The sequence below is a fragment of the Pteronotus mesoamericanus genome, unplaced genomic scaffold (genome assembly GCF_021234165.1).
Source record: "Pteronotus mesoamericanus isolate MK-2021 breed Mesoamerican mustached bat unplaced genomic scaffold, CSHL_Meso_final contig_78, whole genome shotgun sequence".
NCBI lineage: Eukaryota > Metazoa > Chordata > Mammalia > Chiroptera > Mormoopidae > Pteronotus > Pteronotus mesoamericanus.
In genome coordinates, this window is record NW_026555258.1 from 20,363,373 (window position 1) to 20,375,876 (window position 12,504).

The window sequence follows — 12,504 nt, forward strand, 5'->3', positions numbered from 1 at the left end:
AAAGACTTGATAAATTTTAGATATATGTTTCTTTGCCATAAGATCTAAGTTAAGACAAAATAAAACATTAAGAATTTAGAATCTTTTTCCATTTTAGACAGAATCAGTTGACTCCTGCTGTGAAAGATGACCTATTTTTAAAATAGCTTTTTTAATGTAAAACTAAATAACATTATGCTCTTCAGGTTACAATTTTTTTTTAATGAGGTAAAAAGAACATTTAATCCCACTCTTCCACCCAAATAGCTGTGTGACCTTGGGTGAGTAATTTCACAAAGAGTCAATGCATATCATTGTCCTCTTTAAAAATGGAAACCATAATACAGGGTGTTGTGAAAATTAAATAGGCTATTAATGTAACTGATCTGATTTAGTTCATCAGCATGAATCCAACTTCCTGGTGTCTTATTAATCTTTCCACTAACTGTTCAAACCCTGCTTGTTCTCCTTCTTTGGTAACAAAGCCCTGAATCCTCCCCCTGAGGCTTCTCTGTTCACAGAATGACCTCAGGTCCCCCAGGGCCCTCCTCAGCCTGTCCCACCCCCACTGCAGCTGTGTCCCCGAGCCGCATGTTTCTCATGAGGCCCACCGCTGTGGTGAGGCCGCCATGAGGGACTCCACACGGGCCACACAGGCGCCCACTGGCCACGGCCTTTCGCCTACACTGTTTCGCTCAGCGGTGATTCTAAAACATACGCCTTGTGCCAGAGTGGCTCCAGAAATGCCACACGGAAACCCTGAGGGGAAGTGTGTCAGGGTCGCCAAGACGACTCTCACGTCTGACAATTTGCTAGAGGACGCACAGAATTCAGAACAGCTGCTCCATTCACAGTCAGGGTGTATTAGAGAGAAAGGTTGCAGACCACACGGCAAAGGAAGGAGGCGCATAGAGTGGAGCCCAGGAAGACGGGCACAATCTGCCTGTTGCCCTCCGCTAGAGGGGCTGCAGGGACAGCACCTAGCTCTCCAAGCAGCAGTACGTGTCAACGTACGTGAAGTATTACCAACCAGAGAAGCTCACTCGAGACTTGGCAGCCAGAGCTTTTATTGGGGGTCAGTCATGTAGGCATGGAACACTCCTGTGACTGACCTTAGCTACTCAGTCTCCAGTCACCCCCCCTCCCGCCCCAAGGTCAGACTGATCCAGTGTGACCCAAAACCCCAGGCATTCGTACAAAAACAGGTGTTCTCCATAAATCACGCTGATTGTGTGGACAATCTGGCGTGGCTTAAGCTCTCAGGTACACAAAGATGCTCTTATCAGGCAGGATAGTCCAGGGGCCCAGAAGTCTTCCCAGGAGCTGTCTATGACCAGTGGTTCATTTGGAATGTGCAGCGTTTGCTTTGAGCACCCCGGGCCTGCTGAGCTAGCCTTTTACGGCGCAGGCAGCGGTCTGGCTGGCATTAGAGGCTAGAGGCTTGCATTCATTTTGATACGCTGGAGAAAATACTGTGCATACTGAGAATGGGGCGTGGGTGCTGCTGTTCTGTCCTGTGCCCGGGGGAGCAAATCCGAAGGCCTTCTAGCCTTGACATACACTTTGGGAGGTCGAACCTTCCCCACAAGTCCAAGCCTTGGAGATGAGAGTGCCAACTCAGACTTCTCTAACCTTCATGGTGACTTCCCCTCTAGTGTCCTTTTCTGTCTCTATCCTCCCATTTCATCAAGGAGATTCTAAGACCAGAGCTACTTGGCCCCAAAACAAAGGTGCTCAACTGCTCCCCTGTGACGAGTGTATCACACCAAAGGGACAGGAGCTATTAGGCCACAAAAGGGTTTTTACATCCTTCATGCAGAGCAGTGGGTCCCAACAAGCCTTGCATTTACCCCCCTCAGGGAGGACACTTAAAGTAATATCCCCTGGTTTGGTGGTTCTTCATAAAGTTAAACGTAGAACTACCCTATGACCCCGCAATATTCCCTCCTTAGTGGAATTTCAATCCAAAAGAATTAAAAACGGGGACTGGAACAGATATGTGTGCGCCCATGTTCATAGCAACACTATTTATAATGGCCAAAAGGTGGAAACAACCTCAGTCCATCAACAGGTTAACGGATAAACAAAATATTCTATACAATGGAATGTCAGTCAGCCATAAAGAGAATGAATTTTGTCATGTGCTACGACACGGGTGGACCGTGAAAACATTGTGGTGCGTAAAATAAGCCACCTACAGAAGGACACGTATGGTATGATTTCACTTCACGGAGGGCCCTAGAGTAGTCAAATTCACCCGGACAGAAAGCAGGACAGATGCTACCACGGGCTGCGGGGAGAGAGCAACGGAGAGCTGTCGTTCCGTGGGTACCATTACCGCTGGGGATGATGAAAACGTTTTGAACATAGACAGTGGTGATGACTACACAACGCTGTAAATACGTTTATGCCGCTGAATCGCACACTTACAAATGGATACAATAATAAATATTATGTTAGATAAACCCTTCCATTAAAAAAATTCTTTTACTCCCTTAGCAAGTGACAGAAAATCCAGCCCAAATTTGCTTTGGCAAAAATGTCAATGTATGGGGTGCTGCAAGCGGGGCCTCTCTCTCTCTGGGGGAACCCCCCCCCACCTGCCCCTGGCTGCCCCGCCCCTCTGCCCTCCGCCCACTCCCCACAGCCTGTTTATTATTGTAATGAGCAGAGCTTCATGTGCTTTTAGCAACCGCAGTGATGAAGACGACCTCCCTCCAGAACTGGCCGAGGCAGTGGGCGTGACCGTGACCACCACACCGGCCACCGCCGCCACCACGGCTGCCACCACGCAAGTCCCAGCACCACTGGCATCCCCTAAGGTCCACAAACTCAGCTCGCCTCAGAATTCAGAAGGCAAGAGCCAGCTGTCCCCAGGGGCCAAGGTAGGGGGACAAAAAACCCTGAGGAGTAGCTGCACTTGCTGGGCCTTGGGTAGAAATTAAGGGTGTGGCATCTGTGTGCATCTAAAAAATGTTTATTGTTGTTCAATTACAGTTGTCCCCACTTTCCCCCCGTTACTCTCCCCTGCCGTACCTGCCCCGCACCTTCCACATTCAGTCCTCCCCCCGCCCCATTGTCTTTGTCCGTGGGTCCTTTATACATGAACTTGACTTCACTCTTCCCCTTCTTTCCCCTGCTATCCCCCCTCACCTTCCCTCCGGTCACTATCAGTTTGTTCTTTATGTGTCTGGTTCTATTTTGCTGGCTTGTCTGCTTTGTTGATTAGGTTCCACTTACAGGTGAGATCCTATGGTATTTGTCTTGCACTGCCTGGCTTATTTCGCTTAGCATAATGCTCTCCGGTTCCGCCATACGGTCACGAAGGGTAGGAATTCCTTCTTTCTGCTGCATAGTATTCCATTGTGTATTTAAATTTTGCATAATCAACTGCTGTAGGAGACTTGCACTTGTAAAACAACATAATGACCAATAAAGCATGTTTTTTGCTATAACTGTCCCCAGGAGAGAGGCTAAGTATCTGTGAGAGACAAGTAGTGTAATATAAAACCATGCACACTGTACTTTAAGGGAAATTAAAGAGATTTTGAAAGGCAGTTTTGATTTCAGAGTGTCATCCGCTATACAGACTAATCACTGTAAAGACAGAACGTGAGAAATGGGCTTTCCTCCCATAACGGGGCCTTTGGAGGAGTAAAATGTAGAAGTGTCCCCATCCCAATCCTTATATTGGATAGCTGGTGGAAATAGTGTGACAATGGGAAATAGTATTCTATTTCATAGTTTGAAATTTCAGGAAATTGCCAGCCACATGAATGGGCTGTGACAAAGGCCTCACACAAGACTCTTCTCTTGGTTTCCTTTGAGTGACACTTAGCTGTGCTCACTCTGCAGCATCTGGCCCAGACGCAGTTGAACCTATTGCTCTCCAAGTAGATGCTGAGACAAAGGTGGCCTGGTCCGTGGACCCCACTGGGGCACGGGGCGGGCGCGGGGAGGAGTGGGGGAGTGGGGCTGGCGGCAAGACCCGAGGCCCAGACTCTGTTCCCAGCTGCTCCTTCCTCCCACCCAACATGAGCGGTTGCTCGGCAGCCCGTGCTTCTCCCAGCCTCAGTTTCCTCCTCCTAAGAATGGGAATAGTGTCTGCCACCCTGCCCACCTCCTGGGCTGGCTTCAGGTCCAGTGGGGGTTAAAGTGCTTTCGCAAACCAGACAAACTGGATGCGGGAGGCTTCTGCGGCTTCAGGATGACAAGTCCTGGTAACGCCCCGGTGCCATTGCCCAGGCCCACATCCTGGGTGACCAACACCCGTCTTCCACCGGGTCCTGCCCCAGGGCCCTGGGAATGCTTTCGTGTTCCTGGCTGGCCCCCTCGGCCAGAGACTGGCCCAGACGGAAGCTCCTGCTTTTCTATAGGCCACCTCCTGGTCCCTCGAGTTGGCTTCCCCTCTGCTGCGTGGAGTCCCTTGTACTGCTTTGTCCCTCGTGTGGACACGGGCTCCTGTCATGTACCCCGCCCCACGATCGAAACCAAGTGAAAACATGTACAAAACAGAAGGGAGTTCTGTGGGCATGCAGGTGGCGACATCCTGCCAGAGGCCACAGGGCTCCCTCTCCTGGCCGCCTCTGTCCTGAAAGTCCTGCTGGTGCCAAGCTGACAAGACTTCCCTCCCTCCCCCCACAAAGGGCCTCAAGGCACCCCATGGTGCTGAGACCCGAGGACCAGAGAAAAAAATTTCTCCAGAAACAAACATGATTCTCAGAGGCAGCCCTCTCCCTCTGTCCAGATCGCCTTCATTATCGCGCAGGTGGGTGTAGTTCCTGGGGGCCTTGACCCTCTTGGTCCAGGCGGGCGCCTTTGCTCTCTCCACATGCGCAAAGGACTCTCCAAGTGTTTTCCCCCGAAAAGACCAGTCACAGAGCACTCAGAGCATTTCAGAAACACTGTTTGCAGCTTCAAATTAAAGACAGCTACCCACCCTTACACCCTGCTTCTACTTATCAAGATTTCAGGGGAAAAAAAATTGAGAGTTTGGTCTTCACATATTTTGTACAATTGCCCAGTGAGGGAACTGCATGGGCGGGTTGGCCTGATCATGAGTTCACTATTAGAAAGGTGGGAAGAGAGAGGTTAGGGAACCTCTGTGTTTTCCGGTGGCATTCCACCGTCAGTCCAAAACTGTCACTAACTGCGATATTTCTGTCTGCCTTCCTAGAGTCCCTCTGACCACGGAGGTGCCTTTACCTTGGAGCCAGGCGATCTCCTGATGGATTTCACAGAAGCCACTCCTCTGGTAAACTTCCCATTTTGCTAACACCAGAAAAGCCACAGTCCATAGAAACACCTTGGCAGTGGGACAGATGGACAGAGGTGGGCATCGCTGTTGGGAAGGCTCTTCCTCTGGTCCTGCGCACAGCCCGGAGGCTCAGGGATCAGCTTTCTTTGAGGATTCAGGCACCATGGGTCCCTCCCCGAGTCCTGAAGGGAGGGCAGTGCTCCCTTTCCTCTGACGGTGGCTGCAGGGGTCCCGTCCCCACCTGTCTGCTGCTCCTCAAGCCCTGCAGGGCTCCTTGGTGCTTGGGTCTTGGCTTCTCGGCTTCCTGGGCTGCACCCCGCATGCCTGCCCACGGGGCATCACTTGTCGCTTCTAACGCCATGCACTGGTCTGAAGCACCTGCTCAAGTCCTCACCCCGCTCTGCAGGCCCCTCGTGCTTCCCTGCCATCCTCCACCCTCGGCGTACAGGTCTCCCCTTAGGGAGGGTGGCCCTCGTGAGACTGAGGAACCCTTTCCGGAGAGAGTGCACTCAGCCGGGGGTCATGCAGGCCAGGTCTGGCTCCAATCTCTGCCCCCTCCTTAAGAACCTTGTCACTGGGTGGCTGCTGTGTCCTCTGTTGAATAAGGATGTCATTGTTGGCCTTGTCTGTCTAACAGTGTTATACGGAAAGAGAGAGATGGTGGGGGAAGAGGGAGAGAGAGAGAGAGTGAGAGAGATCTTTAAGAATGCAAGGCACCACAAATATGTGTAAAATATTACTGCCAATATTATTAGAGGACACAGGCAAACTTGGGTGTGTCTTCAGCTCAACCTAATATCCAAATGTACGTGAGCATAAGTCATGGTCCGCAAATTTGGAGTGTGAGTCAAAACGTGAGTCAAATTAAAAACTGTCTCCTGAGAGCCTCCTGCGCACCCAGCCGTGCGGAGGCTCTGGGAGCGCATAGAGCCGCTAGAGGTGGGAGGAGAGTCAGTCAGGTTGATAAAGGGCCAAGGGGCGCAGGAGAGCCCTGCAGAAGACGCAGCCGGAGAAGTCAGAGCGGGAGTCATTCAGACCTGGCTCGCCGGAGGAGGGTGTGGTGGCTCGGAAGATTTCTGGAAGGCTTTCAAACGAGGCAAACTGCTGTCCAGGCTTTAGCAACGACCACCAGTCCCGCCTCAGCTGGCGCAGGGACATCATCTGTGGTTTCTACCGTTTTACTTCTTGCCTGGAGATTGGTACCGTCTCAGAGCTTCGAGGCGGTGCCTTTGGATAAACAGCTGAGAACCGGCGGTTCTGGGAACCAAGGGATTCCGATGTGCAAGTAATGGAACCAAGTTATTCATGGTCTTTTCATTAACAAATTGCCAGGACAGGGTAACTCAGAAACAGGGGGCCCTCCTTCCTCTCCTGATAGCCCCTTTTCCCAGGTGGGGACATTCAGCCCCAGAGTGGGGTAGTCACACGGGGTCTGCACCCGAGCTGGCACCCCAGTGTCCTGACTCGGTCCTCTGGGGCTTTGTCCGGCAGATGGGGCTAAATCCAGCCTCTTCTTTGGGGAACTTGCCACTGTGGAGAAGAACCTAGAAGAGAAGGGCTGTGTTTAAAACACTTCCCTGACCGGGAAATTTGGACAAAGGACATGAGGGGAAGGACAGCAAGTTAGGCGACGCGGGCCCGTGCTACATCAGTATCCCCAGGAGACACCGGTTACACCCCAGGGAGGCCATGCAGCGGGAGATGGGGGCCTCAGTAGCAAGCTGAGGACGTCCAGCCTAGGAGGGGCAGGTCCCCCAGAAGGGCCGGAGAACCCTTAGGGCACAGCCCGGGAGCCTATGAAGGCAAAAGGGGAGAAAGCGAAGTTCCTAGCTTCAGGGCACCAGGGTTGGAAAGTATGAGTAGGAGTTTGCCACGTGCAGAAAGTGGACCAAAGCATTCTCTGCAGAAGGCACAGCATGAGCAAAATGCCGAGTATTTATTTAAAAAGGCCTGAGAGAGCTGAGAAAACTAGGATTAATTTGCACAAAAAAATATATCACGGCTTTGATAGGAGTCATGGGATTCTCTTAAAGACCATCATGTTACGGATGCAGCTTGTAGATCGAATTCTTTGAGTATAGCAGACTGAGATTAGAAAGGAAGCAGCGTCTGGCAGGGACCCAGAGGTCTCATGATGAGATGCAAATGCCTAATGAGTGGCTTTCCAGACTCTGTTTGCTCCCCTCCAGCAACAGGGAGCTCACTCTTTCTCCCCAGGGCACCCTGCGTGCACCTCTGGTGGCTCCTACCGAGCTCCGACACCGGGCCCGGGTGCTGCCCTGCCCGGGCACTGGACAGCTGCGCTCCGTGTACTGTGCCGAGACACGCTGCCCACTTCACAGCTGAAGTTTGCAGTGAGTACGTGCTCGCAGGGTGGTCTCCCTCGTCTTGCTCATGCCGATTTGAGGCATGAGCGCACGTTCGCATGGAAGGCAGGCTGGAGGGCTGAGATTCTGGCGGGAGCCCACTCCATTTGGGCTTTCCTCAGCATCCCTGGCTTTGCGCTCACTTCGCTCCAGAGTCCTGTCTTCCAAGGGTACCTAGGGGTCCTAGAGAGAAAGAGGGGCTCTGGCAGCCTGCTTCTCCCTTCATCTGGTCCTCTTCCCTCCATCTACTTCTCCCGGTGTCATAGGAAGGCAAGCAGCAGCCCCTCCGCCCTTGTGGTCAGGGTGATGGGGGGTCTGTGTCTCCAGACAGCAGAGGAGAGACTGGACTTAGGGTCTGGGGCTGAATGAGACTCCTAAGGCCACATCACTGCCCCGGTTCCTTGGAGAACAGAGGAAAGGAGAGAGATCAGAGCCAGAGGGACAGGGAGCTGAAGAGATGAAGGGACAGATTATCTCACCTTCATTCGGCAGCATTCCACTAAGACCCTCTCAGGGCTGGATTAATCTTGGGACCCTCCACCGGTATGGACAAGTCTGTGTGGAGTGGTTTCCAAGGAAGCATAGTCCAAACAGCCAAGAATAATAAAAAAAGGGTTTCAGTCTTGACTGCTGTTGTTTAAAAAAAAAAAATCTAAGAGCATTAAGTGCACACCTGGTAACACTTCTTGAATCTCTTTGCGCCACCTTCTTAATATTCTTGCCCCCTGCGCACCCCCAAGGCTTTCATCCTCAAACTCTTCCCAAAAACATTCTTTCCGGCTTCACCCTTGCGGCATTGTTTTCCCCCTCCTTCTCCCAAATCGTTTCTACTCTAATCCCAACTCTTTTATTAGGTAGCTCAATTTAGCGATCTAAGTCCCACCACGTCTGCAGCTTGTTGTCTGCCCGGTCCCAGAGTCTGCATCACAGACTCCATCTTCAGATCAGCCTCTGCCTGGGATGGAAGGAGTGGGGCGTGGGGGTGGGGAGAGAAGGCAAGTGAGACAAGACAGCGCCCACTCTCCGTCTGGTACGCTCTGCAAGGGCGTGAGTGTGAGCAGTGCCCAGAGCGTGTTGGTGTTAATAGAGGAGGGCAGCTGGAAGGAGGGAGGGCACACTGGCAACCAATAATGTTGACCCCCTAGGGATGCAGATTCCTGCCCCCCCACCCCACCCCGGGTCAGTCATGCCAGCTCCCGCCACCCCCCAGGTAACAGAGGCTTTCGACACCTGTGCCTCTGTGTTCCTGATGCTTTCTTTCTCTTGGAGGCTTGTCCCTCCCTGGTTTCTGTGCCTCCTAAACCACTCACCCAGCTGCAAAGCAGAGCCAGTCAGAACCCGGGTCTCTTCTGGGTCAGAGACGGTTGGTCAAGTCCGTGTGTCAGGGAAGAGATGGGTGTAGCCGGAGGCCGGCTGTGAAGGCACAGAACGGGCCCTGCGTTGGCTGTCACAGGACTGGGTTTCCATTTGCCTCAATAGCGCAGTTGTTATTCTGAACCTCATTCTATCACGAGGGCTGAAGCTTCATCTCCAGTCAAATCAGGGGGCCTCTGTGTTCTCCAGAGCGTGGGGACAGGGAAAGATGGCATGTGGTTTGTGACATCGTCTGCTTGCCCACACTTTGGGGCACTCTGCTTCCCTCATGCGGACAGTGGAATGGGAATCACTGTCCTGTTGGGATGTGAATCCCTATCTGCTGGGCACACGTCACAGCCCTTTGCTCTGGGGCCTGCCACGGGGGTCCCCAGCTCTACCTGAGCAAGGGACACCGGTGTTCTCTGATCCCCAGCCTCAGCCCCGGGACAGGGCCCCTTTTCTCGGTACTCCCTAATGCCTGCCCCGCCTCTCCGACTTTTCTCCTCTGTCCTCAAACTGACTACCTTCTTTCTAATCTGCACGATGAAGCCTCACACACTTTCATCATCAGTTGTCTAGGCCAAAATCCTTCCCAAAAGTCGGATTTGGAAACTTCAAAGCCAACTGGAACCTAGCTGCCTGAATGTGGGAAAGATCCAAGGAGGGAAGGAAGCACCAGGCCTTTCAAAATAGTACCTATGACATACGTTATCTTATTTCCTGTTCATGTACTAAGAGTCAAGAGTGTGGGAGCCTCAGGAATGTCCTTTTGTTTAGATCTACTCAGATGCATATTTGAGAGGTCAGAGATGCTTTGGGGATCAACATTTCTTGACCATAAAAGTCCAGTGCTGGGCAAAGTGCTAAGTCATTCATTATGATCTCCAATTCAGACATGGCTGGGCTGTACACATCTTGGCTTACCAGCAGTATGTCCATGTTTCTTGGTCATTTATGCCTGCTTTTATTTTCTTCAAAAAGCACACGTAGTGTGCCTGGTGTTACCTGTAGAGGCAAAGGCCCCGTGACCTGCGCCGTGGTTCTGGCCGCGGCTGTGTGCCCGGGGTGGTGCTGGGAGCCGAGCCTGGGACGGGCCGTGGGCACTGCCTCAGGCAGGGCAGGATTTAGCCTGAGAACCAGAGAGAGCAGGAGGGGCTGTGAGCAGGCTGGTAAAACCTAACTGCAGGGAACTAATAGGGATTCACTTGTTTCTGAAGAGTAGATTTAGAACCAATCACAAAAGGGGTCTAGACCCGTGGATTTGGACTTTGCAAATGCCACTTCTGCACATCCCCAGCTGGAAGAGTAAAACCAGGCTGCTGTGAAGGCCACGGTGAGATGGCCGTGGAGGCCCCTGGAAGCTGTCCAGGACTGCCCAGTGGGAAAGGGGACGCAGTTAGATCGCCGTGGAGAGAGGAAAGGCGCCTGCAGGTCTCTTGACCAGTTTCAATGCAGCTTGCCCAGAGGCTGTGCTTTATTCATTATGGCAGCATCATACCAACTACTTAAGGAAACTCTCTTGCGCGAAAAGATGCATGTATTTATTCTGTGGAGCGAATGGTCCCTCCCTGAGAGCCAAACTAACCCCGTCAGTGGTCCCCTCTGCTAACCTCAGAGCATCCTCTCTTCACCATCGTCATTTTCACCAGGACAAGCTGTTGGACCTCTGCCCGGTGCATGGCACAAGTTAGGGCTGGGCTGGGGAAGCTGGCCTCCCAAGTGACGCAGCATTTTCACACAATGCTTGGTATCTTCCAGCTAAGCAGCAGGGTACCCCGGTGCCAAGACGAGATGCCCAGGCGTGGGCCCAGGGGTGTGGGCGGGGGTTCACGGCTAGTGTGTTTTCTGAACACAGATAAAAGACATGACAGATTAAAGCCTAAACTCTGTGTTCCTGCTTGCCGATATATCCCTTTGCTGGGGTGCTCTGTTGGACGTCAGCTCACCGATTCGCCATAATGTGGACCCTTATTTAGCAGAACGCAGGGGGCCACCAGCCATGGGAGGCAATTACTCCCACGAGCGCAGCCACTCCTCACAGTGCCCCCATGCCGATCCCACTAACTCCTCCCAGCTGGCTCCCTGGCTTGGCCGGAGCAATGGGTCAGGATCCTCGACAGCATGCCAGGACGTCACTGCCAGTCCTGTGCAGCTGGCACAGGAGACGGCCCCTCCCTGCCCATCCCGGGAATGGGGTTTTGATGTGGTGTTCTGCTCAGATAGTGTAGAGAAGAGAGCTGAGGGCCAGAGAGGAGGAGAGAAGGCGGAGAGCGGAGGGAGGCGGGAGGGACTAGCCTCAGGTCGGCCAGAGGCTGGAAGCAGGCTGCGGGTGAGGCTGGCTTGAGAGCAGCCGTTGACAGATCCATCTTGCACTATGCTATCTTTCTCTCCTTCCCCCTCCCTTATCTCCTCTTCCTCCTCCCCGTCTCTCACCTCCTCCCCCCTTCTCTCCACTCCTCGTGAGCAGGCAGAGCCCGCCAGCGCCCCCCACTGTGCCCACTCTCGCTGCTCTCCTCCACTCTCTCTCCCCATGAAGGAAGAGACCACTGGAGTTTGCATGCACCCTCCAATCAAAACGAGGCTGGTAGGTACCTGGCAGGGAGAGGGGCCTGGCCAGGAGAGGCGAGGCGGGCAGGAGCCACCAGGCGGCGGTCCCAAGGGTGTGCAGGAGCGGCGGACCTCTGCTGACAGGTGCTGTCACTCCAGGACGGATGCAGAGTGTGGGACCGGCTGGCTCTGGTCAAACTGGGATGGGGCTGTGGTTCTGCCCCTTCATTTCTAGGTCACAAGCACCAGGAAGAGTTTGTTTTCCTGGAGCTTCAATGAGCATAGATGCTTTTCTCAGAGAGGAAACTCTTAGTTGCTTTGCTATTGAAAATAAAAATTTTTAAAAACTTGTCTTGCTGTTTATCAAGATAATATGAGTATTACATAATGACTTGAAAGGAATCACTCATAACCCCAGCCTAACATATTTTTTTCATTTTTGCATGTTTCCTGGTAATAGTTATTCATATTTGTTCAGAATTTTACGTAGTTAAATCCTAGTATCCGTATCATCTCCTGTTTTTCACTTAATGTTGTGTTCTTTCTGTCTTGTTACTGCATTCTCTATGACCGTTTATGTTCCATTGAGTGAGTGGTCCACCATTTACCTAACTAGCTCTTTACTGCAGGGCACGTGCTTGGTTTCCAATGTGTCACTTTTCCAGGGAACACATGTTGGCTTTTGCATCAGGCATTTCATTTTCTCAGGCTAGACCCTGCCAGGTTCAACAGTGGGACTTTGACTTTGCGCCCTTGCTAACGTGGCTATACCAAGTCGCAGTGCCATCAGGAGGGTGAATATGCTTGGCCACATCTGAACAGCACAGGGTAGAGCTATTGCAATATATTCCTGCTTATTTAGAACAAGCATAACATAATTCTTTGGAGTTGCCAACTTTCACATTTCTTTAATAGCAATAACAAACCTCTTTCCCCTTCTCCCCCATCATGGTCTGAGAGTCTTATCCGTATGTTACTTTTCATTTGACTCTTGGTCCC

At 52.2% G+C, this 12,504-nt stretch overlaps 1 protein-coding gene across 2 annotated transcripts in view; it reads left to right on the forward strand.

Moving 5' to 3' along the window:
- EPB41L4B (erythrocyte membrane protein band 4.1 like 4B) overlaps nt 1-12,504 on the forward strand; it is a 116,324-nt gene that overhangs the window by 92,869 nt on the left and 10,951 nt on the right. Inside the window, exons 21-23 of one of the 2 annotated variants that reach the window (XM_054584553.1) lie at nt 2,678-2,864; nt 5,156-5,233; nt 11,426-11,542. In XM_054584553.1, the coding sequence (XP_054440528.1) occupies nt 2,678-2,864; nt 5,156-5,233; nt 11,426-11,542 (382 nt within the window). Of the gene's footprint in view, nt 1-2,668; nt 2,865-5,155; nt 5,234-11,425; nt 11,543-12,504 lie in introns of both variants that reach the window. The other variant, XM_054584554.1, reaches the window with a different exon arrangement.